Source organism: Notamacropus eugenii, chromosome 2 (genome assembly GCF_028372415.1).
Source record: "Notamacropus eugenii isolate mMacEug1 chromosome 2, mMacEug1.pri_v2, whole genome shotgun sequence".
Taxonomy (NCBI): Eukaryota; Metazoa; Chordata; class Mammalia; order Diprotodontia; family Macropodidae; genus Notamacropus; species Notamacropus eugenii.
Genome location: NC_092873.1, coordinates 372,350,486 through 372,377,149, shown reverse-complemented (window position 1 = coordinate 372,377,149; position 26,664 = coordinate 372,350,486). Strand labels below are relative to the sequence as shown.

General features: G+C 39.2%; 1 protein-coding gene across 3 annotated transcripts in view; it reads right to left on the bottom strand.

Moving 5' to 3' along the window:
• Positions 1-318: 318 nt before the first annotated feature.
• Positions 319-26,664, bottom strand: part of DHX40 (DEAH-box helicase 40) — a 49,882-nt gene continuing 23,536 nt past the window's right edge. For all 3 annotated transcript variants that reach the window (XM_072646874.1, XM_072646876.1, XM_072646875.1), the window contains exons 8-18: positions 23,222-23,321; positions 21,381-21,467; positions 21,016-21,198; positions 15,105-15,185; positions 13,918-14,075; positions 8,197-8,311; positions 7,075-7,183; positions 4,639-4,733; positions 2,591-2,660; positions 2,047-2,275; positions 319-836 (exon numbers count right to left, since the gene is read on the bottom strand). In XM_072646874.1, coding sequence (XP_072502975.1) covers positions 697-836; positions 2,047-2,275; positions 2,591-2,660; positions 4,639-4,733; positions 7,075-7,183; positions 8,197-8,311; positions 13,918-14,075; positions 15,105-15,185; positions 21,016-21,198; positions 21,381-21,467; positions 23,222-23,321 — 1,367 coding nt within the window. In that variant the 3' untranslated portion in view covers positions 319-696. The remainder of the gene's footprint in view (positions 837-2,046; positions 2,276-2,590; positions 2,661-4,638; positions 4,734-7,074; positions 7,184-8,196; positions 8,312-13,917; positions 14,076-15,104; positions 15,186-21,015; positions 21,199-21,380; positions 21,468-23,221; positions 23,322-26,664) is intronic.

Genomic DNA, 26,664 nt, shown 5'->3' with positions numbered 1-26,664 from the left:
TAACTCTTAAGAGAGTCCTGCCATAGACAGTTTTCTTATTCATTCATTGACCATCTAAATATTTTCTCAACAAATATTAATAATGCTTTAAATAATGGCAACACAGCAGACATAACCGACAACTCTAAAGTGGCTTTGAGAAGAGTTAGGGACGGGCCTTGAAACCTACATTTTCACTGGAACAGAGAACTCCCAGGTGAAAAGACTCTATCAGTGCAGGTGCACCTACTCTGCAACTCAGTCTTAAACAACTGCCTAGAGCATTGGGAGGTTAAGTGATTTGCCCAGGATTACACAGCCAGGATATGTCAGAGGCAAGCTTTAAGAAAATAATCTTTAATGTTTCATTACAAATGGGTTAGAATCTAATAAAATATCAATTTATATGTTATTTAAAAATATTGAGGAACAGAGTTCAATGCCAATTTAAGGACAACAGAATGGAAAGTAAAAAGGAACATCATCTAATCTCATGCTGTACTCATTCACACATCAACGCCATTGATCAGAGCAACCTACTCATTTTCCCTGTGAAAATTTCATCTGAGTTCATTGGTGTAGGCTGTTTTAGCTCCTAGGCTAATAAATTCAATAGCAGCTTCCCTGGATTTTTGGCAATTCTGCATGAAGGAAATAGTAAAGCAGCAGAGCATTTCCTGACTGCTTCTGGTCCTTTCTGAATCAAGAGGTCATTGCTTAGTCATTTTCCTTCAAAGTGCCAGTGATGTTCTGGGCCCGTTGATGTTTCCTCTCCAGGAATCGAGCCCGTGCATCCAAAATGGATTTATCATCATTTCTTCTCTGCATTTTCTTTAGAGATTCCTTCATTGTTCTATCTGGAAACAACATGAAAAAATGAATATATTAAAGTGATATCCTTGCACTTGAGACTGAAGGTATTTATTTCTATATTTATTTTTTTTTCATTTTATTTATTTTTAATGTTCTACAATCACTACCATAAAACTTAGATTTTTTTCCCCCTCCCCACCCCCCCTCCCCAAGATGGCATACAATTCTATATAGGATCTATATATACATTCCTATTGAATACATTTTCACTATAGTCATGCTGTGTAGAAGACCTAAAATAAATGGGAGAAATCATATAACAAACCAAAACATAATACACACGCACACACACACATAACATGATCTGCTACATTCTGCGATTGAATTCCATAGTTCTTTCTCTGGATGTGGAAGGCACCTTGCCTTAGAAGACCATTGGGAATTTTTTTTTTTTACGTCCTTGCATTGCTATGAAGATTTAAGTCTACCAGAAAAAACTCTCGCACACTGTGGTTGTTGCTGTGCACAAAGTTCTGGTTCTGCTCCTTTTGCTCAGCATCAGTTCATATAAGTCCTTCCAGGCCTCTCTGAAGTCTTCTTGTTCATCATTTCTTATGGCGCAATAGTACTCCATTACATTCATATATCACAACTTATTCAGCCATTCCCCAATTGATGGGCATCCCCTTGATTTCTAGTTTCTGGCTACCACAAAGACAGCCGCTATAAATATTTTTGTACGTGTGGGACCTTTTCCCATTTTTATGATCTCTTGGGGATACGAGACTGGAGGTTTTAAGGGAGAAAAGTACACTGAATTTTCTTAGTAAAATGTAAAGAAATAAAAAAGTAAAAATTTTCACTTAAGAGAAACAGTGTGGTCTAAGATTAGATTAAAAAAAAAACAAAACGGGGCCCAAGATCTTCAGGATTTGACTGTTAAGTTTAATTTGTGTTTCTAAACAGTGTCCAGGGCCAGGTACTGGGGCAAAATACTTGATGACTGGTTCTTCTACGTATTCTTAAATGTTATGAGACAGAACAACTCCATTCTTTGCAGTCTCACGTGGAGTCACTCAATAATCCAGATTCAATTTCAACTTCAGTGTCTAGAACAGAGCATGGCACTGAGAGAAGACTAGCCAAGATGGGATTTATTGTATCCCTTTGTCCCCTAGGGAAAAATTCTAAAGCCAAAGTTCTATCACAATATTTTTATATCATAAAAGCCACCAGACTTTCTGTTTTACTCACCCTTCTGTTGCTTTAGATCTTCCTTGTTTTCCCACCTCTTTATTTCTTCCTCTGTCACTTCATGCCGAGCCATACTGCTCAATTCATACAGATCAAACTGATATAACTTGGGTAACAAGTCTTTAACCCATTCATAGCGAATTGGGCACACAGTCTTCACGTACATTTTGGAAGTAGCTAAAACATCATGGAAAATGATCCATTCGAGTTTGGGTTCCTGATTATAGAGCTAAACAAAATTATTTATTGAGGGAGACATAGTTTTCCTGATTTTCTGTTCAACAACCTAGAGTACTGAATAACATGAGACCACCCTAAGTTAGTAACTAAACATTTAAGACCCATAGTTCTCCTGAATTAATTCTATTAAGAGTTTACATTAGGACCTTTTTCTTCATAGACACATACTACACAGGCCTTTACAGTGCTAGGTAATAAAATAAGTTAGATGCCAAATTTATTTCTTAAAGCAAAGAGTAACAGAGACAGACACGTTAGCAAAATAATTATTCTGATTACTACAGATATTTAAGATATAATTTACCGCTGAAGAAGGATGAATGTGTACTGGGGTTCCATGCCCATCCATTGTGCAGAATGTTCTTCCTACAGACCTATAAGCACAGCAAAAACTGTTTTACTGATACACTTGACATCATGATTATAAGATATCAATGTAACACAACAAAATAAGCGGTATATTGAGTCCTGGAACTAGCAACATTTTCTAAGTATAGATGAAAGAGGTTAAAAATAACTTTTCTTTTTTATTATAATGGTTCACTTTGCTTCAAATGAACACAGGTATGAGCAATCCAATGCTTCTCCTTTTGAAAGGTATATTTGATCTTTGCTATTCAGAAGTCTGATACCAATGAAAACACAATTTCCTTAACTTAAAATTCCTATGCAAAAATTCTCACTCCTAGGTTAAGATGACTTCTCTTCCCAGTTGTTATCCTTAGCCTAGTTTTTAAAGCCCTCCACAATTAGACAAATGTTCTAAAGATGAAGGTGGACCGCACAAATTATATACAAAGTAGTGTCTTTGATCTCTGTACTTGGCAAAATTCTTGAGCACATGGTTTATAAGGGAAGTACTGATTACTAGGTGTCAGTTACCAGATTAACCTCATTTCCTTTTTCTGGACAGAGTATTAGACTGGTAAATCAGAGAAATGCTGTAGATACAAGACATTTGATATATTCTCACAAAAATCTTGGAGACGATGAAAAATGATAGATTGAAAATAACAGAATGACTAATAGAGAACTGTGCTGATTAATGGAGCAACGTCAGTCTGAAAGAAGATATCTAGAGGTTTGCCACTGGATTTTATCTGTAATCCTGTTCTGTTCAACATTCACCTTAATGACACAAAGACAAGTAGGATAAGATGCTTACCAAATATACAGATAACATGAAGCCTGGGGAAGGATTAACACATTAGTTGAAGGTATGAGGATCTCAAAAGACTGAACCTAACATAATGTCATTTAATGAGACTGAAAGTAAAATTCTGCACCCAGCTTTAAAATAATAAACTGTATAAATAAGAAATAGGAAAGATGTGGTTTTATAACAGTTCATATGAAAAAGACTGAGGGTTTTGAGCTGAGCAGGTTCAACGAGTCAAGTGTGATGTGGCCACCAAAAAAGCTAACATGACCATGTTAAAATGTGGCATCCAGAACAGATGACATCCTTCGTGCTGAGCAGATCATACCTCACTCTTGAGTGCTGCATTTTAGGAGGGTTGCAGACTGCCTGAAGGATGCCCACAAGAGGGCAAACAGAATGGCCAGAGGCCCAAAGGATATATTATATGAGAAGTATAAGTCAAAATTACTGGGTATTTTTAATCTGGAGAAGACTTAAGGGAAAGGGTAAAGGGGAAGATGTAAGAGAGGTCTTCAGATGGAAGATAAATGCATCAATAACTATGGTACAGAAAAGCACAGGGAAAGTGCTACGGATTCAGACAAGAGTATGATTACTTTTAAGTGAAAGGGACTCGGAAGACTGCAATGAATAGGTAGAATTTGAGCTGGGACTTGAAGAAAAGGTAATATTTCAATTGATCAAAATGGGGATGAAGTAGAGAATGGAACTTTAGGCAGAAGGACAGTTTGAGTACATGCAAGAAGGCAAGTGAACCTTGTAGCTGTTCAATGACTGTTCATTCAATGACTGTTTCTGGCAAGGCCATTTACCTATTGTAACAATCTTTGTGTCTCGATTACCTTATTTGTAAAATGAATATAGCAATACCAGTACACCTCACCAGGCAGGATCTTGTGAGAAATAACTACAAAAATTACTATGAAGCATATTCTAAGTAAAAAACCCCAATACAAGAGATTTTTTTTTATAATGGGAATATTTACATAGTAGAAAGTAGTGACCCATAAATAGAAGAGGATAAGATGGACCAATTAATCTACACTTTTCTAACATAGGCTTAACACCAATGAAAATTGTAAAAGAGGCCATCACCATTACTTTGGTGGTTGTATCAAATGCTGAACCTTAACTCATACTACTCTCAATGCTGTAGCTTCCCTTTAACCATTTATAAGCTCACTGCTCACCTTCGTGCTACGTTGGTGAAATATCCAGTGCACAAACATCTTCGTAAGATTTCCTGTCTAGGACCATCAAAATTTTCTCTTGGGAAATCAGGTTGCTATATAAAAAAATATCAGTAAAGAGGTTGATCTTTTCATAACAGTTAGAAGTAATCTTCCACCCTGAGAAGTTTTTAAAAAGTTATTTCTTTAGTCCACCTTTTCCCACTGTTTCAGCATATGGCTTGGTCTTCCTTGCCTATCTTTCTCTTGCAACATCCCCAGAGATGCCCATCTCTATGATGAAGACTCTTCTAACACACTGTCTTCATGTTTTCTTGAACTTGTTAAAGCTTATGACCATTACATTCATTTTCCTTCCCCTGTACACCAAGGTGATCACATCTTGGACCTCACCATCATGCAAAACCTTTTCACTTCCTACATCTCCTCTTGTCACACTCTCATCATTCCTTTTCTCCCTCTCTCCTTCTTTCCGTAAATGTTATCCAATATCATAATCTCCAGTCCTTCCATTTCTGTTCTAGCCTCAGTTTCCTTCACGTTCATTTTTGTCCTTATGGTCAACTACTGCGATACTGCTCTCCAAACTTAAATCATTTGCTCCCTCAGCCTTCTGCTATTTCTACCCTGTTAACCCTCAATTTGGGTAACTCCTGCCATCTTCCTTCTCCACTCCTAAATGCCTGAGTGCTGCTAGAAGAAATCACAAAAATATAAATTCTTTAATCCCAAATGGGACCTCCATGTGACATGATAAAATCTTTGTATTCAGTTCTCGTTGACTCACATCTTCCACAACAGTTGTTTCCCATCTTGTCCTCTGACTTCAAGGTCCCAACTTGCCCTCACCACACTCAGCAAATAATCTCTATTTGTCTTTGGCGTCAGTGTGAACTTCCTCAGCTTCCCAGTTCAGCTCCTTTAAGATTTCAGGGTCCTCACTCATCCTCTCACCCTTTCTCAAGTCTCAGAAGAAGAGGCAGCCCTCATCTGTGGTAAATCTAACTCTTCCTCCTATAACAGAAATGATAACCTAACTTCTCTCTATGTACAAACTCTTCCCAGAGTCCCAGTCAGATATATGCCACTGCCCGATGGGGCTCTTCACTTGGACATCATGCTGTCTACAACAGAGATTATTCTCTTCCTCTTGAAACCTTCCTCATCTCCTACTTCTCTATTTCTATCCAGGACATCATCACCCTCCCAATAATAGACTTTCACCCTTGGAGTGACCTTGGACTCCTCCATCACCCTCACTCCATATATCTAACCAGCTGCTAAGTCCCACTGGTTTTACCTTCACCATCTCTCTTGTATCTGGACCATTCTCTCTCTTTCCTTTGCTTCCTCCTTCATGATCTCTTTTTATTCTTAAGACTCCTTTTAAAAGTTTCTTACTGGTCCTCTTGTTTCTAGTCTACTTCCCTATTTCTAGTCTCTCTATCCTCCACATGGCTGCCTGAGTAATTGTCTACATTCTGATCGTATCACTCCTTTACTCAAATAGTAATGTCGATTGCTAGCAGTTATGTAGCTCTATGGTTTGCAGAGCTTTTTATCTTCATTATCTCATTGATCCTCACAACTCTGTGAGGTAGGTGATATTTGGACCTCCATGTTACAGATGTTGAAGCTGAGGCTGGGAAGTGAAGTGATTTGCCCAGGGTTACCTACTTAAGTAAGTATTCAGGGCAAGATTTGAACTCAGGTTTTCCTGTTTCCAAGCACTCTTTCCACTGTGCCACCTAGCTGCCAAATCTACAGTGGCACCCCACTACCTATTTAATCAAGTATATATTTTGGCATTAATGGCTCTCCATAATCTGTCTCCAATCTTCTAATATTACTCTCCTTCATGTTTTCTTTATCTCAGCCAAAATGAACTAGTTGTTATCTCCCATTCCTGTCCTAGCTTCTCCCACTGCTATGACTTTGCTCAGGCAATTTTCCATGACTGGAATGCCTCCTACCATCCCATTCTGGCTGTTGAAGTCCCTTTCTTTCTTTAAGACCCAACTTGAATGTCTTCCCTAATACTTTCCACCTTCTCATGTGAAAGTCATTGCTTCCTCCTCAAAATTCTCATAGTATTTTGCCTCAATCTGTCGTTTGTACTGACCTCATTCTTATTAGCTGGGTACTTATGTCCTCTCCCATTTGCTACTAGATTCTAATCTCACTGAAAGCCAGGCTTATGTCATACCTAGCTCTGTATCACCAACACTAAGCACAGGGTCATGCAGTAGGCATTGAATAAATATTTGTCAAATTAGATTTATCTCCCCTGGATCTTCTGAAGACATTAACAAAGGGCAAATAATCTTGCTACAGAATAGCGATGAGAGGTGGGAATAATCGAAAGGAACTGTAGATCCCTGCTATTCCAACAGCATGAAATATATAGAGCCTGAAGTAAAGCATTGCAGTGGTCACCTGCTTTAGTTTCCTGATTATCTCTTGAAGCTGACCTTCCACACGGAATGCCGACTGTAAGCACCTCCAATGGATCCAATGTTTCTGACACCACGCAGGTGGAGATGGGCTGTGAACGAGAATATTGGTACAATGAAGGGTTGCCTCTAAATGAAAGACAACAGATCACCTTCTTCTGCTTCAATATTTCAAAGATCTGAGTTTTCATTTGTGTGGTTACTACCTTCCCTGAGGCACATGACAACCCTCTACGATTTAAAAAATGGTCTCTGAAAGTCATTCTGCCTGAAAAGTTCATTACTCTGTGGCTAACCTGCCTCTCCAAATTTAGTTGAGTGACTGGCTCTTACACTACAGACTCCTTGTTCATTCCCAGACTTGGCAGAACCTCCCATGGCTTATGCACTAGCAGCAACTCCAAGCCATGACAAGGAGTCAGATCAGGGCTCTACTGAAAGTTTATTTGTGCTATACATGTAGAGATGGAAACCAGTCATCTACAGGATCAGCCTATATGAAAGCTGGCAGATGGGACCTGCTTATGGAGAGAAAAACTTGCTTCAGAGCTTAACAAACACCTTCACTGAGTTAATCCCTCCCCACCCCTACAATTTATAAATGGGGCAGTTTCAGACTGCAGATGGGATATTTCATATATTGGATACTTTCAAGCATTTTGTTATCTCAGACAACTCAATACTTCACCACGTAGGATATTGTTTGTGCATTCATCCTTCGTTGCCGAAGAAGACCATGCCAACAGAGAAATGATGACATGACTTGCACCTGACTTTGTTTTGAGTGAAGGAGGGCTGTGCAGTCACCAGCCTCACTTCTCCTCCAGAGGAATCTGAATCCAGTGACCAGATATTCATCAGGATGACTGGAGATGACCCAGGATGAGGCAGTTGGGGTTAAGTGACTTGCCCAAGGTCACACAGCTAGTCTGAGGTGAGATTTGAATTCAGGTCCTCCTGACTCCTGCGCTGGTGCTCTATCTACCGTACCACCTAGCCCCCTTATGTAGAATATTAAGAATCCACAAACACAAAAAGCATGTGTAAAGGCAAATTCCAAGAAAGAACATTTTACCATGGCAATTTTATGTCTTCTTGTACATACCTTGATTTGCACTGTTCAAAGATTATTGCTAGAGTTGCAAAGTCATTGAATCCGCCAGCTTGGGATGACAGCTCCTGATGTTTCAGCTCTGCCTCTTTTTGTTTCTCTGCTTCACCTAGAGAAAGGCTAAGCGGGGTGAGAGCTGAGCTTGGAGGGCCTCCATTTATTTATTCTGCACAGCCAAACTGACTGAAAGCCGATGACTAGGACTTAAAATGAGGTAAACAAACAAATCTTATTCTTTTGGAAAGGCTATTGATTTCATTCCACTTTTGTATTCATAAGACTATTCCAGAATCCAGCTCATCTTGAACAACTGGGACAGCTTATAGGTTGTTTCATCCCCTGCTCCATTACTGTTTCACCCTGTTAGGCAAGGCAAAGCAAAAAGATCTGACAAGTTAATGACAGCTATGCCTGGCTTCAGGGACGAGGGGATGAAAGGGGAAGCAAGTATCTGGAACAAAAGAAGATACAGACAAAATTTCAAAGTAGGCTGTTTGCCTTTAGCCACTTTGGCCATACATCGCCCCCACTCCAAGTGTTCTCTAGCCTTCTAACACTCCTCTCCCCAATCCCACCCAGAAGCCGAGTGTTCCATGTTATGCTCTAACAACAGAAAGCCTACTGCTGCAGCAGCCTTCCTAGATTTGCATTCTCCTAAGAGCCCCAATGACCAGAATTCTCTCTTGATAATTCCTCCCTTCATCTCTCATTCTTTCATGCATGCATCTCAACAAAGTGGAAGGAGGAAAGCCATCTGATTAAATTAATCCGCACTAAGGTTTGGGCTTTGGGAAGACCTTGGCTGCTGATACCTGGCAGTGACTCAGGGAAGCAGCTCTAGAGGAAGGAAACAACAGCAGCTGGTGCTTAAAAAACAAAAAAAGGCCTGAGACTCATCTAGAATCAGCATCTTAAAAACTACCTAGTTCCTACAACCTTCAACTTCAAAGCCAGCACTCAGGCTGCATCTTTTGCACTGGGTTTCCCCCTTCAAAGGTATCCACAATATTCATTTTAACTGCACATAAATGTTTCAAAAAGACAGAGGAGAAAATAATTTGCCTTGTTTTAGAGACAGCCTTGCTAGGGTATGAATGACTGATAGCCAATACTCCTAACCCTCCCAAGGGGTTCTGTTTATTAATTCAAGTAAATCTAATAGAATTTCAGGAAAACAGGGGAACATTTTAGTGGAAGGGGACCTGGCTATCTCTGTGAGGGAGGAGGATGGGTACTGCCAAGTAGGAGTGGGAAGGGATCCAAGCATTCGGCATAATGCAGTATCTTGCAGCACTGTACCTTGCCCTTCTAATACTCTTCTATATTCTTGGCGAATAACAGGTGAGTTGTCCCTTTTTCATCACTTTTCACATTGCTGTACTTGCAATTTTCTTCAGAGGAAAAAAAAACCACCCCCTCTCCCCAATCATTTTCTTTGCAATCCTAGCCAGTGAAAATAAGTAGATGTTATATGGAGCAGCTGCAGTGGCAACAAGATTGGGATGTAACTGCTGAATTCTTCAGAGTCATCAGTCAATTCTATTACAATCGATAGTGGAAAAGGCTTTGCAGAGAATGCTTTAGCAATGCGAATATTTAGCAGAGACAAAGAAGCAGGCCAGCCGGGTTGCAGAATCACATACGTGAAAACTGTCCTTTGTTCTCACAAAGGAACACACAGTGGCTAGCTTTAGGTGGGAGATATAAGTCCCATCTGGATCTAAGAATTAACTCGACATTATTTTGGTGATAAATGTCCTTGACCGAGTCACGATTTCCAGCTAAAAAGAATGCATCCGTTCCTAACAGCCTCTACACCTTTCTTTGTGCAAGGTGGAGAATGGGGGCAGGGCACCGAGCTTTTAAAGGGTCATTTTATTTCCCAGACTGGACTACAATTTCCCAATTTGAGGATATTTAGTTTAAGCATACCACGTCCTTTTGACTATGAGGAAAACAAATCCACATAGCTAGTCTTCAATCACCAAGGCACAACCCAGATAGGGTTTTATGGATTAAAGTGAGGCCATGTATAGTATTTTTTTAATAAGTATATCCACTGAAAATAGATTCTGGAACACTGGGGGATAAGATCTCAGCAAGTACCATGGAAGAAAGGAAGGAAGGAAGAGAGGAAAGCAAGGAGGGAGGAGGCGAAGGAGAAAGAAAGGGGAAAGGAAAGAAAAGAAATAAAGAGAAGAGAAAAGGAAAGAAAAACAAGACTGCATTACAGAGCAGCTTTATTTAGTTCCTGAAGACCGGACTGAAGATTACAAAGACCTAGGTCAGGAACTAAAGAGAAAGGCGTTACCCTTCTAATCCAGCTACAGAAAGGAAGGACATTCACAGCACTAACAAGCCACAGCTTACAGAAATAGCGAAGGATCTCAGAGCACTCCTAGGTCATAATCTTGGATGACCAAGATCATTCTGTCAAGAAAGAGTTCTCTCTCTTGCTATTAGCATAAATAACATCAAAGGCAAGTCTCCTTCATGACTTAGAAATCCTCCAGCTCAGCCTTTTCCTCTATAGTTACAAAAATAAATACATAATTAAATAAACAAAACTCAGCTACTGCACAGAAAAAAATCAAATAAGAACTTCCAGGATCTAAGAACTATGTCAAGGATTTCTAGGCCGGAAAAACACAAATAGTAGCAAACAGGAATAAGAAAGACAAGAAAATGTTGTTTTATCACTTTATTAATCTCCATAAGCTTGGATAATCTAACAGAAAGTAAAAATGGGTAGATAACGTTCAGTAGAGAGTCAAACAAAGTTATCAGTGTGGACCTAATTTAAAGGCCTTACTACAACTTTAAAGAATAAATAAGCGGCCACTGATTTCATTCATCTTCTACAAAGTCATAAGTATGGGAACTTTATTTGCTTTTGATCTTTTAGAACTTTTCTTTCTTCAGTATCTTTAACTCAGACATTTTTAAATGCCAATCAACACTATTAAGCTGTACCACATACAGAGCTCTGTATTAGAAAAAGGAGGTGGGAAGCAAGGGAAGGGGAGGGGAAACTACAGTATGCCTGGAGGTTTATTGGTAAAAGATTCCTGAATTGATGAGGGTGGGAAATCCCTCCACCCATGCAGATAGAATCTCTCCATGCAACAGCAGATTCTTCACAAATAGCCTTAACAAGGAAAAATTCCTGACCTGATGGCCCAACTTGTGGTGATGGGGCTCTCTGAACCTGACTGGGAGAGGCACAAGTTATCTATCAGAGGAACTGTGGTGGAGGCGGAAGTGTCACTGTTACACAAAAGCTTGTGGAGGGCCACAAAAATCTCTTAACAGGTGAATATAAAATTGACATGTCAGCAAAAGCCATGTTAAGAACTGGCATCCAAAAGGAAATCTGGGAGAAGGTACCTTGAAGGCAGAGCATCTACAAGTTCCCCAAACTGATCATTTATTATCTAAAGAGCTGTAGGGCTGAACTCCCTTGCCTGCTGATTCAGCAAAATGGAGTTAATACATCACCGATATACCACAATAAGGCAAAGGTCTTCTATACTAACTTCCTTTACTAGGACAAGCAAATAAAATCTTTCGGCCAGAAACATTCCAAAGATCCCGTGGCCAAAGGATAACAAGAGCTGGCAGCCTTTCGTCTCAGTGATCTGCCTGATACAGCGCTGTCTGTACACTCAGTGGGCATTTAGATGCTCAGTGGACCATTAAAGTGAAGCACTGTTTTAGGATTATGTGAGGCCCACACAAAACGCAGGCATTGTGCCTGTTGTGCCCAGTACTCTCTGGTGGCCAAAGCAGATAAGAGCTCACGTGAGGAATTTTAATCTCAGAATTAGACCTGTGGACCCCTTCCCCCATCTCCCAACTCCTGTCCTTCTCATTCTGTAGCCCTTATTTTCTCTTCCTGCTGACACTATTTAAGAGGCTTTGTTATTTCCTGCTCCAGGATTGAGAGATGAATACAACTTCTCCATCTTTTCTCTAGGCATTTCAAAACACTACTGGTTCTTGCTCTCAGGGGACTACTCAGGAGAAATAGCTGCCTAATCTCTAGTTTAAAAAAACAACGACCATGCAGCAGGTGTTACAGGGGAGAATATGTATTCTGAAGCATTTACCTGAGATGAGATATTGGTGGTTCTGAGACTGAGTAATTAGAGACTTGGGAGGGAGTGATGGTGAAGCATGCTCCTGTGAATCTGTTCTTTTCTGCAGGATTTCCTTCTTCCTGGTCGCCCTGTTTGACACTGTTCACATTCTGCCCTAAGTTCGCCAGAGGGGCCCATTCATTTACCCAATGTTCTGGGAGCCTTCCTTTTGCTCTCCTGACATCACAAAGCCCACATGTGGGCTCTTTCCACTGATTATCTCATGACCTTACCATGTGCCTAGCACATATTCATGTTTCAGATTTAGATTTAATGATTTAGAGAGAAGTGTGTAGGACCTTCCAATTGCTGGATACATCAAACTACTCTCCCTCCACATGATTCTGGACCCAATTTCTTGTCTTATTTAATTCTGGGCCCAGTGTATCATCAGTCTGTAGTGCCTAAGATGTATGGGTTGAGGGACCAGCTCTATGGGTTATTTATCCAACTCTGTACCATAGTCTGGATAATAGGCATTCTTTGTCTACTTAGTTGAAAAGAAAAACAGCACTGCACTGTGCAGCAGCTTTATTTAGTTCTTGAGGACCAGATTCAAGATTACAAAGACTTAGAGATCAGAACCTCAGAGAAAAAGTGCTCATTCCCAATATGTTACCTCGGTAACACATCTGGCAATGTCACTCCTCTGCTCAAAAATCTTCAGTGACTCCCTAGTGCTTACCATCAAAATTCAAACCCATCAACCTGGCCCCCAAGGCAACAAGGTGCAAATCTACATTTCTAATCTTATCTTACGTCCTTCACTTCTGAGGCAAACTGTGCTACTCACTGGTCATCAAAAGCACCTAGTCATTTAGCCCATATGGTTCCTCATGCATAAAATGTATGGTTTCCCCCCTTAATATTAAATGTAATGCCTACAGACTAACATTTGTATCCTCGGAGGAACAAAAAAAGTTCACTTAGGAAAGTCAGATCTTTCAGCCCCCTGCATACGGTCACACCTTAGGAGCCAAGTGCTATTGAGATTAGCTTTTCCGAAAAGCACGAATCGAGTCTGTGATTTGTTAGCGTGAGAAGGGATGGGGGGCTCCTCCCATCTATGACTCAGTACCCAATTAATTCCTAGGAACTGTCAGAGGCACATGGAGCTGAAGAGATACACCCACCATCTCACAATTAATAACTGTCAGAAGTGGGATTTGAATTTAGGTGTTACTGACTCCAAATTATTCATTATGCAACCTTTCCTGACTTCCAAGCAATAAAGGTTTACAAATGCACTCTGTCCAATAAACATGCAAGAAGTCATCCTGAAAATATTAAAATTGTTAAGAGCAGAAAAAAAAGAAATTTACATGATAATTGTATTGTATATTTGAAAGGAAGAGCAAGTTGTGCTTAGTAGATTTGCAGTTTCACGTACATCATCTTTTTTATTAGTTTTATGGAAATACTCGTTTTATTCCAAATATGTACTAATGAAGAAAAACTAAATGGAAAAAAATTGTTGAAGATGTTGCTAGAACTACTGCCTTTCATTCTATTCTAACGATAGAGGCTGACACTTCTCTCCAAAGTTAAAACAAGAGTGGAGCAGTTAGTTTCTTACCAGGCCTAATGAAGACGTTTTCTACGGACAGCATTGACGCTATTGGAAGCAGGAGATCTTCACAATCCAAGGAAGCGGCCTTTAGGATGGCACGGGTGAGATTTGGAGAGAGGGGAAACTCTGCCATTGATAAACCCAGTTTTGTCACATGGCCACTCCTTAGTAGAAGGAAAAAGTTCTTACGTTATTCTGTTGTAGGGTAAGTCATACTTGTAAGGTGGATCAGGACAAACAAGAGAAAAGTCATTCTTTTCCTAAAGATATGTGTGCAACTGAAGATAATTAACAAATTATTCATGTAGAGAAACCTTCACCTAGAATACCTTTATTTAGGCAGACTTGCACAAAGCTGGGTTTCCATAAGTGGGAAGAAAGTACTTTTTTTAAAATTCAGATTTTATTTTACCTTCAGGTCTGCATTCTCTCCTTGCTACCACTCCCTCCTCATCTACCCATTCAGAAAGCAAGAAACACAAAACCATTATTACAATCAAGGAAAACAATTTCCCAGGTTGGCCATGTCCCAACTATGCCACTGCTCCTCCGCCCTCCAAAAAAGCACCTGCCTTTGCACTTCTCTGTCAGGAGAGGTTTCATCCTGAGTTTCTGAAATGTATTTGGTCACTGTATTATCAGAGTTCCTAAGTCCAGAAAGTACTTCTAGTGAGAAGACTATACTCTAGCTTTGCCTTTCTAACATACCCCAGGCTCTTTAAGAAAAAGAGAAAGAGCTTTGCATCGAGTAAAAGGGTGCTTCTAGGTTGCCTCTGTGCTTTTTCTATTCCAGCTTTGATGCGTTTGCCCTTTTTTGATTCTCCAGCATTTAGCACATAGTAAATTCCTAATAAGTGCTTGTTGGCTAACTAGGGGCCACTGATTTGTAATTTAAATTCTCAAGAATGTTCTAGATTGTCAGTCAACAGTGACTTGCTAGCAATAAAGAGATTTAAGCAAAGACTAAGAGGACAGTGACCTGGTTAAGCACAGGACTAACAATGTGAAGGTGAGGCAGAGTGGAGGTGGCAGTGCGAGAGACAAGAGCTGGATGGGCTGGGAGCTACAGGGTAGAGGCAGGAAGAGTTAGGGACGGTGAAGCTGAAGAAGGCTTAGGATAAGAGAACAAATTAAGTGACCAATTGGCTGAACCCGGTTAAAACCACAATAAGGAAATAAAACGTGTTTCTTACCTATCAATAGCATCACATTGATAGAGGTGTTTAAGAGCCTCTAAAATAAGTTTCTCATCGGGCCGTTCCAAATAGGGAAACCTAGGGATGTCAATGAGATACAAAGAGAGGTGACATTGCTTGCGATGCCCTGACCAGACATAACCCAGTTTCACAAATCAATTTCTTTTGAGAATTTAGGGTTAGGAGAAATGATATCTTCAATAAAATCGGATTCCTGACTCACTTTCTTGCATCCCTTTCTCCACCTATCCAAATCTAACCCATACTTCAAAAGCCCTGCTTAAGCTCTATGTTTTTCAGAAAACTTTTAGAGACTCACGATAACTCTTCCTGCTTCTGTAGTTACATACTTTTAAAAGTGAAAAGGACCTTAGAAGCCATTAGCTCACCTTCCTATCTAACGTAAGAATTTGCTTGTTAACACTCTTTACAGATGATTGGCCAGGCTCTCTTTTAACGCTCCCAGTAACAGTAGGCCCAAGAGATATGGGAACAGCAGTGCCCCAGCCCCTCTGCTTCACTGATCTGGGTGAGCAGCTCCTGAGAATGGTCAATCAATCAGTAAACTAAATTCCTAGTATGTTCTAGGAATACAACACTAGGAACACAAAAAGACGTAAAAGACAGTCCCTGCCCTCAAAGTGCTTACAATTCAAAGGAGAAAATGGACAAATAAATGTGTACAAAGCAAACAATAAATATAGTTTATAAAACTATATAAATGGATATATGGGAAATAATTAACAGAGGGAAAGCACTCTAAGAGGCGTTGGGAAAGGCTTCCTGTAGAAGATGGGATTTTAGCTAGGACTTAAAGGAAGCTCAGGGAGAGTAGACAGAGAGAGAAAATGTCCACAGGTGAGAGACAGAGTGTCTTGTTTGTGGAACAGCCATTTGTCACTGGACTGAAGATTACACGGTGGACAGTAACATCTAAGAAGTCTCCTAAGGTAGGATGGGGCTAGGTTAGGAAGGGATCTCAATGACAAACTGAACATTTTGTATTTGATCCTGGAGTTGATAGGAAGCTAGTGGAGTTTACTGAATAGGAGAGTGACAAGGTTAGACCTGTGCTTTAGAAAAATCACTTTGGTGGCTGAATGGAGGATACATTGAAGGGGAGAGAGAGTTGAGGCAGGCAACTACTACTTCTGCTACCACAACATTCCATGCCCCAGTGATGGCAGCCATTCCCACTAATGCCAAATATGCTTCCACCTATTCCACCTTTGCAGGCAAAGCACTCTGAGGAGGAGACAAGAGACAGCAGGAGCCAGGCAAGTCAAACCATGGTCACTAACTCAATCACCATTTCCCCTCAGGCCCTGATGGAGCTAGCCCCTGGCTTGGAACCCAAGAACCTTGGAAACTGCTGTACTCCTCAGACTACTGGTCTGCTTCCAGCGCAGTGCCCATAGCCATCACTGAGGGGAATAAACTCTAGAGGGAAGGGCAACCTGTTTCACCACCACCAATACCCACAACTGGCCAACTGCTGCCAACAGGCAGATAAACCCAATGACCCCAGGAAGGACAGTACCCCAGCCTCTGCAACCAACAGCTCCGTGGAGATGAGACCTGGCAATTATTCTTACAGGTGCTGCAACCCCATCTCCTCAACAAGAGAAGTTATAATATACTGGGAAAAGAAACTTCTCACCACCAGAGTCCTTAGCACTGCCTAATGGTTCAACATCAGAAATGAATATAATGTTATCAATGGAAATGACATCAAAGAAGATGCCTTACCATCTGCTTTGTGCTGTACCCTGAGGACCATGGGACCTTTCCATCTCATGTGCAGCTGAGATCTCCTGTATGTGTTGTCTCTTCCATTAGAATGCTCCTTGAGCGCAGGGACTATCTCCACTTTTGTATCTCCTGTGCTTAGCACACATGGTGCTTTGCACATGTTAAGCCTTTAATAAATGTTTTTTTGTATTCATTCTTTCATTCATAACAGAGAGTTCACTACCCAGAAAAGCAAAGTGTTCTATCAGTTCACCATTCCAGCTGTTAAAATCTTATCCTTCACCATTAGTCGAAACTTTTCTCGCTTTAGAACAAGACAGTGCACATTTTCTTCTTCTATAGAGCATCCCTTCAAACACTGGAAGACAGCTTTTTTATCTCCCCTTTGTATTCTTTGGTGCAGGCTAAACATTTCTAATTCTTCCAACTGCTCTTGACATGACATGGTTTCCAGACCCCTTTACCATGTAGCCTATATTTCTAGTCATCAAATCTTAACTATTTTTTTTATAAATCATTAGAATTTTGCTTCAGTTCAAGGGCATATATTTGATATATTCTTTAGCTTACTAAGACAGACTCCACGATGGCACGGTCACTTTTCCCCCACCAAGGTTCTTGTTATTTCTATATTGCCAACCAGTTCTTCCTTGTTGGTGAGAATTAAGTTCAGAAGAGTAGTTCACCTTGCTGCTCCCTTAATTTACTGAGAGATCAAATTTTCAGTAAAGCAAGAAAAAAAAATGCTTCTAGTGCTCAATATGAGCTGAATTAGATTCCTAGGAGATGGAATATCCTCTGTCACTACAGCAGCCTGCCTCTCTACTCTTCTGTCTGCTCCACACAATTAGCCCCATAACATTCTTTTTAAAAAAAATTTAAATAATTTGTTTTCAGTTTTCAACAATTACCTCCATAAGTCTTAAATTTTCTCCCCCTCCATTTCCCCTCCCTCCCCGAGACAGCATGCAATCTTATAAGCACCATAACCTTCTGTTTCAAATATCTGTCTTTTCTCATGAAAGTTCCATAATTTTTTTTTGGTCTCCTATGTCACTCAGTTCTTAAGCAAATGCTCAACACGTTAACATGACTTCCCAGGCTGAGTTCCAGTTCTGCCATTTCTTAGTTACGTGACTTTGGGCAAGTCATTTCAGCTCTCTGAGCTTCAGGTTCCTCCTCTATCAAATGAAGGCGCTGGACTACATGAACTTTTTTTTCAGCTGCAAAAATCTGCCTTCTCTGTCTCCCACCTCTTTCCCCCACTGAAAAGGAAAGAAAGAAAAACAAAATCTGTTACAAATATTAATGGTCAGGCAAAATAAATTTCCATATTGGCCATATCCACAAACATCTATCTCATTCTGCATGCTGAGTCCTTCACCTCTCTTGTAGGAGGTGGGTGGCATGTTTCACCATGAGTCATCTGGAATCATGGTTAGTCACTGGGCTGATCAAGGTTTCCAAATCTTTCAAAGTTATTTTTACAATACTGTGGTCATAATAAATCGTTCTCCTGGTTCTGTTCGCTTCACTTTGCATCAGTTCATACTAGTCTTCTCAGGTTTCTCTAAAGTCATTCACTTCACCATTTCTTAGAGCATAACAGTACTCCATCACATTTATATACCATAATTCTTTTCACCCTTACCTAATTAGACATCACCTCTCTGAGAGTTTCTGAAGCTTTGCTACTACAAAAAGAACTCTCGTAAATATTTTGGTATTTTCTTAGAATTTATTTTGTTTAGGACTAACCCCTTCCTTGATTTACTTTCTGTCTTATTCTCCCCTTTTTCTTCTCTCCTTTCCCCTCTGTTCCTCTGTTTAGTGGGATATATTTCTGTACCCAACTCTGTGTGTATACTCTTCCTTTCTGTGATTCATTTAGTTAATATCCTTTCCTCTTTGTATAGATTTCTACTTATGTACTCTTATTAGGTGAGATAATTCCATTTAACCTTCTGCTCTTTCCCTACGTAGTTTATCTCTCTCCTCCTCCTTTTCCATTCTTCTTTTATGATCATCAACGCATAACAGAACCACTCTCATGTCCTACCTCTATTTAGGCTTTCTTTATGTTCCCTGATGATAACAGAGTTCAGAGGGGACATATATATTATTTCTCTATATTAGCATGTAAACAGTTTATCCTTGTTTAGTCCCTTATAATTGCTGGATCATATTTGCTTTTTTCTGTCTCTTAATGCCAGTGTTTGCACTTCAAAGTTTTTACCTAGCTCTGGTCTCTTCATAAGGAATGCTCAGAAATCCTCTCTTTCATTAAAGATTCACTTTTTCCCCTCTAGGATTATACTTAATTTTTCTGGGTAAGTTATTCTTGGTTGTAAGTCTATACTCTCTGCCCTCTGGAATACTGTATTCCAAGTTCTCTACTCCTTTAAAGTGGTGGCTGCTAAATCATGTGTGATCCTCACTATGGCTCCTCAATACTTTTCTTTCTATCTATTTGTAGATTTTGACTATAATATTTCAGGGAGTTTTCATTTTGGGGTTTCTTTTGGGAAGTAGATTTAGCAATTTTTTCTATTTCTACTTTGTCCTCTGGTTTTAAGAGATCTAGGCTGTTTTCTTTTACGATTTCTTGAAATATGATACCTAGGTTCCTTTTGTTGGTCATAGTTTTCGGGTAGTTTAATGATTCTTAAACTGTCTCTCCTTGTTCTGTTTTCCAAGTCAGTGGTTACGATGAGATACCTTATATTTTCTTCTATATTTTTAGTCATCTGACTTTCTTTAATATTTGTCTCATGGAGTCATTATCTTCTATTTGGATCATTATAATTTCCAGGAGTTGGTATCTTGGGCAAGGTTTTGTATCTCTTGTGCCAAACTCTTAATTCCATTAACAATTCTTTCTTCCATAATACTCATTTCCTTTCCAATTTTTTCCTTTAGTGCTCTTATTTCATTTATAAAAGAATTTTTTAACTCTTTTCTTAAAAAATTTCTTGCTTCATCTCTTCCAGGAATTCTAATTTGGGCCCAAGCTATGTTTTACTTTGTTGCTTTGCTTGTAGATGTTTTGGAGTCATTCTTTTCTTCTGAATTTGTGTCTTGAAACACTTGTCACTATGTTCAGGCTACAGACCTGCAAGATTTCAGTGTTCCTAGCCTGATTTAAGGCGAAGTCTGATCGCTGGTCTCCTCGGTCTAAACTACAAATCTGTGACCTGGGTTTGGCTCTGAGCAACAAGCCTGTGGGTCTGCCCTATTTGGAGTTTCATTAAACTGCTTCTGAATTCAGTCACTAGTAGCCAACTGAAATGCTTTGCTGGTTCAGACTGACAGATCATAGGTTTCCCTTTGGTCTGAAATTCTTGCCCTGGTTATTCCTCTGTAGGCTTCAGACTGAACTGGAAGCTATCCTGGAGGTCTGGGTTTCACAGCCGTTGCTTGCTTCTGAACTTGCTCCTTGCTCAGTACACAGTCTAGGGCCCACTTACTGCTCCTCATTCTGGAACACTATCTTCAGGCACAGGCCCCGCCTTGGTTTGCCCCTGTTCGGGGTATCAATACATGTTGAATCTACTGGGAACTAAGTAGAGGGCAACAGAAGTGCCAGCTGGCCATTCTTTCTGCACCCTGAACAATTTGAGGTTTCTTTATATTGCATTGGAGACCTTTTCTTGTCCTGGTGCACAGTCTCTCTCTGAGCTGGAAGGTTCTGTTCTTGGCCAGATCCCAAACCTACTCTCTGCAGACTTCTCTGTCTCTTTATGTTGATCTGAGCTGGGAAAATGATTCACTGTAATTTTTTCTTTGATTTTCAGATAAGTATTTGGTCTCCAACTGAACTAAATGATTTCAAAAATCCTTTCCAACTCCAACATCCCCAGAAACTGTGATTTAAGATCTTCTATGGTAAAATACCACTAAAACCAAACTGCTGACACCTAGTGCTGAAAACAAACACGGGCACCAGATGCATTCTTGTAAGTAAAGGTTCCAATTCTGGTAAGGGAAAGTCATGAAGGAATCAGAAATTGACTATTTTTTATTTTGTTAGACCAGAACTTTAGAAAGAACAGAGAGCAGTGACCCAACCCATGTACATGGAAAAAGACAACATTTCTCAAGGGACTCAAAAGTATAATTCACCTTGACCTTATCTTTGTCCGAATTGTCTTCATACCTTATGACATCATGAATGGCAAGGCACTTCAGGGTCAAAATCACTGATGTTAAACTAGTTCTTTTAATCTCAGGGATCATATAGTCAGGCATACACTGGTCCCAGAAATCTTGATTATAGATTCGAAAGCAAGTCCCAGAGGAAGTTCTGCCAGCTCGACCAGTTCGTTGCATTGCCTCACTCCTTTCAAAGTCAAGTAAAATTATAAAAAATTAAAATTAAAATTTTTTTTTCCCAAAAACTCTTTTTGTAGGTTTCCCAACGATACGACCGACCATCCTGCCATTCTTCTGCCTTCCCCTCCCAACTCCAAGAACCATTCCTATCAAATGTTTTTTGAATGAGAGTAGTACAGGGAAACTTACTTTGAAATTGGAACCACCTCCAGTATATCCAACCCCAGTCTGGGGTTATGATTTAACTGCTTCACAAAGCCACCATCTACTACATATCTGAAGGAAATTAACAGAAGTCAGTTAATTCTCTGAGCAATGAGAGGAAATAAGCAGTTTCCAAACACTTCAGGTTCTTCCTTTCTCTTTGGTTACTTACAAAAATGTTGCTTCTAGTGTATCACTTCATGACTAGACATGGCTTTGGTCTCGTCATTCTTACACTTTCACTAAGAGATCTGAATTTCTCCACTACATATGTTATTGTCACTGCCCACTATATACTTTATCTCATTTTAAAACTTGGCTCTGAGATATTCCTGTGGGCTCTGAATCTAAGTCTCTAGTTCACATTGCTTCTATAAAACAGAATATTAAGTGTTGGAGATGACAAGATCGATTAAGAGAAACAAGTTAGGATAGCAGTAAGAGAAAGTAATGATTATTTTTTTCATCTCTATTACATGACTCTCACCTCCCTTGGAAAAAAAAAGATTTGGGGGAAAGGAGGTGATCATCAACTTCTCCGAATCAAGTGCCACTCCCCTTTTCCATTCCTTTTGAAGAAATTAATTTTACCAGGAGAGGTAAAGGGAAGAAAAAACAAAAGTGAGAGATGAGAAACAAATAAAAGGGCCTTTCAGGTATTAGTGGTCAATTCTTTATGTTGGAACATAAACAATAACTATTTTTTGAGTCTACTTTTTCAAAAGCAGAAAAATTTGGTTCTGGACAGGTGTTATCACTGGTAAATACCTTCAAGAGGCCTTAACTCAGCTGTCTGAGGTTATTGGTTTGGGCCTTAAATTCTCAAGAATTTTATGTTTTTCTAGAATGTTAGCCAAAAACAATTTGTTGGCAATAAAAATATTTAAGCACAGATTTTTAAAATCTCAGTAACATAGTAATTAAGGTCCAGTACTTTGTAATTCAGTTCAATACAACAAACATTTATTATGCAACATACAAAACATATTATGCACTGTGTAAGGAAAACTACGTACCATTCAAGACATACTATGTACCATGCAAAGAATGCTATGCACCAAGATGTACCATGCAGGCACGCAAGGCTTATTATATAAGACGTAAGTATATTATGCAATAAGCAAGGAACGCTATGTACCATGTAAAACATATGCACCATGCAAAATATATTACATGGCATGCACAGAATGCTATATATCAAACCTACTATGCGCCACTGACATCACAAAAACAGTGACTGATTACAGGGTGGATCTACTTTCAGATGAACACTTAGGGCAAACATTACTTTGGTGACTACATAGCGACTAGGGGAGTAAGTTGCATTAAAAGGATTATAGATTCTGAAAAAGATAATGTCTGATGATGGGAGTGTGAAATTAAAGGCTTGGCTTTGGATTCCTTATTTAGCAAAGTGCGAGTACTATCATTGAGGACAGCCTAAAACAGGGAAAAGGAAGTTGTGCGCTTCCAGCTGGTTAGAGAAGGTAAATTGATAGTCACTGATCTTTCACCGTTTCCTGTTTATAGGAGTAAGTAAAAGGGGGCTGATAATCAGCGATGTAAATTACAACACTGAAAACCTACAGGAGAGGGCTAAAGCAGAAACATATTTGTAAAGGGTTTTGTTTTTCTTGCTTCCTCCGTGGCTGGTGGAAAGGGGAAGGAGAAAGAGAAAAAAAATTGGAACTAAAAATAAAATTGAATTTAGGGGGAAAAAAAGAGGAAAAAAAAGAAAATCTATGTGAGAAAGGAGGAACAGAGACAAAATAACTCAGTTAAGCTCAGAGGTTCCTGCAACGTAAGTAAGTGGTCAAGAACGGTACCTGATTCCATCAATAGTTAAAGATGTGGCAGAAATATTTGTAGATACTACACATTTTCTAATGCCGGGTGGTGGTGGCAAAAATATTCTTCTTTGTTGTTCTAAAATCAGGGTCAAAATAAAATTTGTATTAACAATGGATCAATAAACATTTACTAAGCACCGACTAAAAATCAGGCACTTGACTAGGTGTTGGAGATAGAAAGAATGAAACATTTCTTCCTCTCAAGGAGTTTACATTCACATGTGTGTGTGTGTGAGTGTGTGTGTATACACACAGATATGGTATGTGGTCTAACATTCATATGTGAATATATGCATTCAAATTAAATTCAAGCTTTATATACAGATATTCTGTGCTGGGCAATAATTACAGATATAACTGTCTTAATCTTATTAATGAATATGAATTAAATGCATAATAGAAAAAAAAATTTCTCCAAAACAACACTTTATTGTTGAATTATGGAGTGAAAAATTATTATAACACCCTATAAAGTATGCTGAAATCCAGAAAATTCTGGAAAGCAAATTTATAAAAAGATATAAACTGCAGAGAGCCTTTAAAACAGATTCAAAGATAACTTTTAAAAAATTTCTCTGTAAGAATTAATTTTTTTAAGCAAAAGGGATAAAAATAGATTTTTAAACTTTTTTTTCTAGTAGCCATATCATTTTAGGGTTGGAGGGAACATGAGGAATCATAGAATCAGAGATTTAGAGCTGGCAGGCACCTTATGGATCATTTAGTCCAACCTGGTCATTTTATAGCTGAGGTCCATTGAGGTTTTAAAATTAATTGTCCAGGATCACATAGGTAGTACGACCACTAATCCAGTCTCCATCCCAGTACAGAAATTCTTTACAAATGATAAGCCAACCAACTTCTCCTTAACTATTTTCAATAACAGAGAACTCCCTACCACAAATGCTATGTGGTTTGTTTAGATAGCTGCTGAAAAACTTTTCTCCGAATTGAAGTGAAAACTCTGTGGAGATACAAATTCCCCTAAAATGTGGAATCCTAATACCATAACTTGTCCTATTTACTTCACATGGTAACGATGAAGCAAAGCAACCTTAAAATGCTATATAAACTTGAGCTATTTTTATTATCAACATAATGGCTGATACTACATATCACTACTATAAGAAGTGATAAAATGAAAAATATAAAAAAATTTTGTAAGACAGTAACATGAAAGTCAAACAACAGAATCAGAAAAATGGAACACATACTATGATAACATACAAAGAAAAATATATCAACAAATACAGAGGTGAACACACAAGAAAAGAGAATGAAAAGGGACATAGATGAAGTCGTTAATAAGCTGTTTTTGATATTTGATATAATGAAGTTCATGCAGAAAGTGTAAGAGGCTGTAAACATATGCTTAATTGGTTTTATTTTGTTAAGTACATAATCATTCAATTTTTAAAATGAAAAATAATCCTAACACTGAATTGAAAAGAAAAATAAAGTGAAGGCCTTTCCCTCAATTATAAGAGTAAATACATCTCAAAGATCAGCTAACAATCTATACAAAGCAGAAATACTTGTTTCTGTTTATTTTTTACTTTAAATCATCTAGTCTATTTTTAATCTACCTCATTCATCGTAAGTGCTTCATAATCTTGTTGACTGGCTGCCTTTTCAAAATCCACTAACTGTGAACAAAACTGTTGTGATTCTCTTTTCATGCCCTATTAATGCCACTAGAACCACCTAAAAAGCCTCAAAACTACTGCTCTGACATGTTTCACAAGTCAGGCTCCTGGCATTCTCCTTGTGCTGATATATAATTATCACCACACTCCTTGGTTATACCTTTTTTTTTTTAAAGGGGAAACCAGCAGAGATTTAAGTATTATCCTAAAATCTTCCCCATTAGAATATATATTACTTGAGAGCGCAAATTGTTTCATTCTTTGTATTTGTACCTCTAGCATCTAACATGGCGCTTGTCACATTGGTACTTAATTAATACAATAATCACTTGATAAACTCCCAAAGAAACAAAAGAGTCATCTCTGTAAAAATATTCAGAGCTGCTCTATTTGTAATAACTGGAAACAACCTCCATATCCAACAACTGGAGAATCACAGAATTCTGGAGGTGAAATTCTAGCTCCTGAGGCAAAATCAGTTGTGTTGGAGTTATTCAGCGGGAGATAGGATCCAAGGCATGATCCATACCTGCATATGGTCACGTGGTGGAGGAAGAACGATGACAAAGGTCATGGGAGTTGAAGAGGTTAAGGACCTTGGATGCCAAGTTGTTTGGGGGGGTGGGGTGGGGAGATTTGAGACAGAGAAGAAGATTATGAAGTAGGTATTGAACTTATTGGGAAGGAGAGACCTGGAGGTCCATGAATGATAGGAACAAGGATCTGAATAGGATGAGGCAAACTTTAAAGCAGTGGTGGCTGCCATGTCATAATGCTGGGAAGAGGGTCTGAAAATGACAATAGAGAGCAAGGAGCATTCTATGCCCTTCTCCTGGCACTGTTTTTCAGTGGGTATGACACAAGTAGAAGCTAGTCCTGGAGAGGGTTCCAAGAGAAAGGTGTGATCTTTAGAAGAAGGCTAGTGTGGAAAACAAGGAAGTTCTGTTTCCACAAGCTTTGGGTGATCAGAGTTGTGACCTAGCACAGTCAGGTGAGATCAGAAACTTGTGTGCAGGCTTGATGAGATGTTGGAGGGAAAGCCTCTCAGAGAGGAGAACATGAAGTCATGTGGCAATGGATGGTGTCACAGGAGATCCAAAATTTAGAACAGTATAAGAAGCTTCCACTATTCTGAACATATTGTAGTCTTCCTATAACCTTACTGGGGAGGTTACCCATTTATTCAGGGGGAATGGATGTAAAGATTAATAAAAGCTTTCCTGATTTCACAACAGGTATTGTTCTCTGATTAAGGTGAGCATGTTTCTCACAGTTGGGGGCTTGTTGAACAGGCTCATTTCTCACACTAAGTTGCAGTAAGTACCATAAAACAGAAGGAATGTGAAAGGGAAAGATCTAAGATAAAGGATGGATGGTTAATAATAGAGGAGGATTTTAGAAATGGAGTACAGAGGAAGATAAGGACTGGGGAGAGCTAGGGCCAAGGTTATTGTGGGGCAGGAGGGGTAACAAGACTGATGTCCTAATTCTAGAGGTCTTGTGTGACATGGATTCCTAGGTCATCTGATCAATCAATAAGCATTTATTGAGCACCTACTATTTACTAGGCTCTGGAGGCTCAGAGAAAAAAAATGAAACTGCCTCTTCCTCAAAGAGCTTACACTTGATTAAGGGAGTCCACATGTACATACCAAGTACATAGGGTCACTGGATTCAGAAGGTTCAGGAAGAGAAAGTGAGGCTGGTGACCTTGTACAGCCCTCCCTCACTCAAAACAAAGTCAAGTGCAAGTCATGTCATTTTTCTGATGTC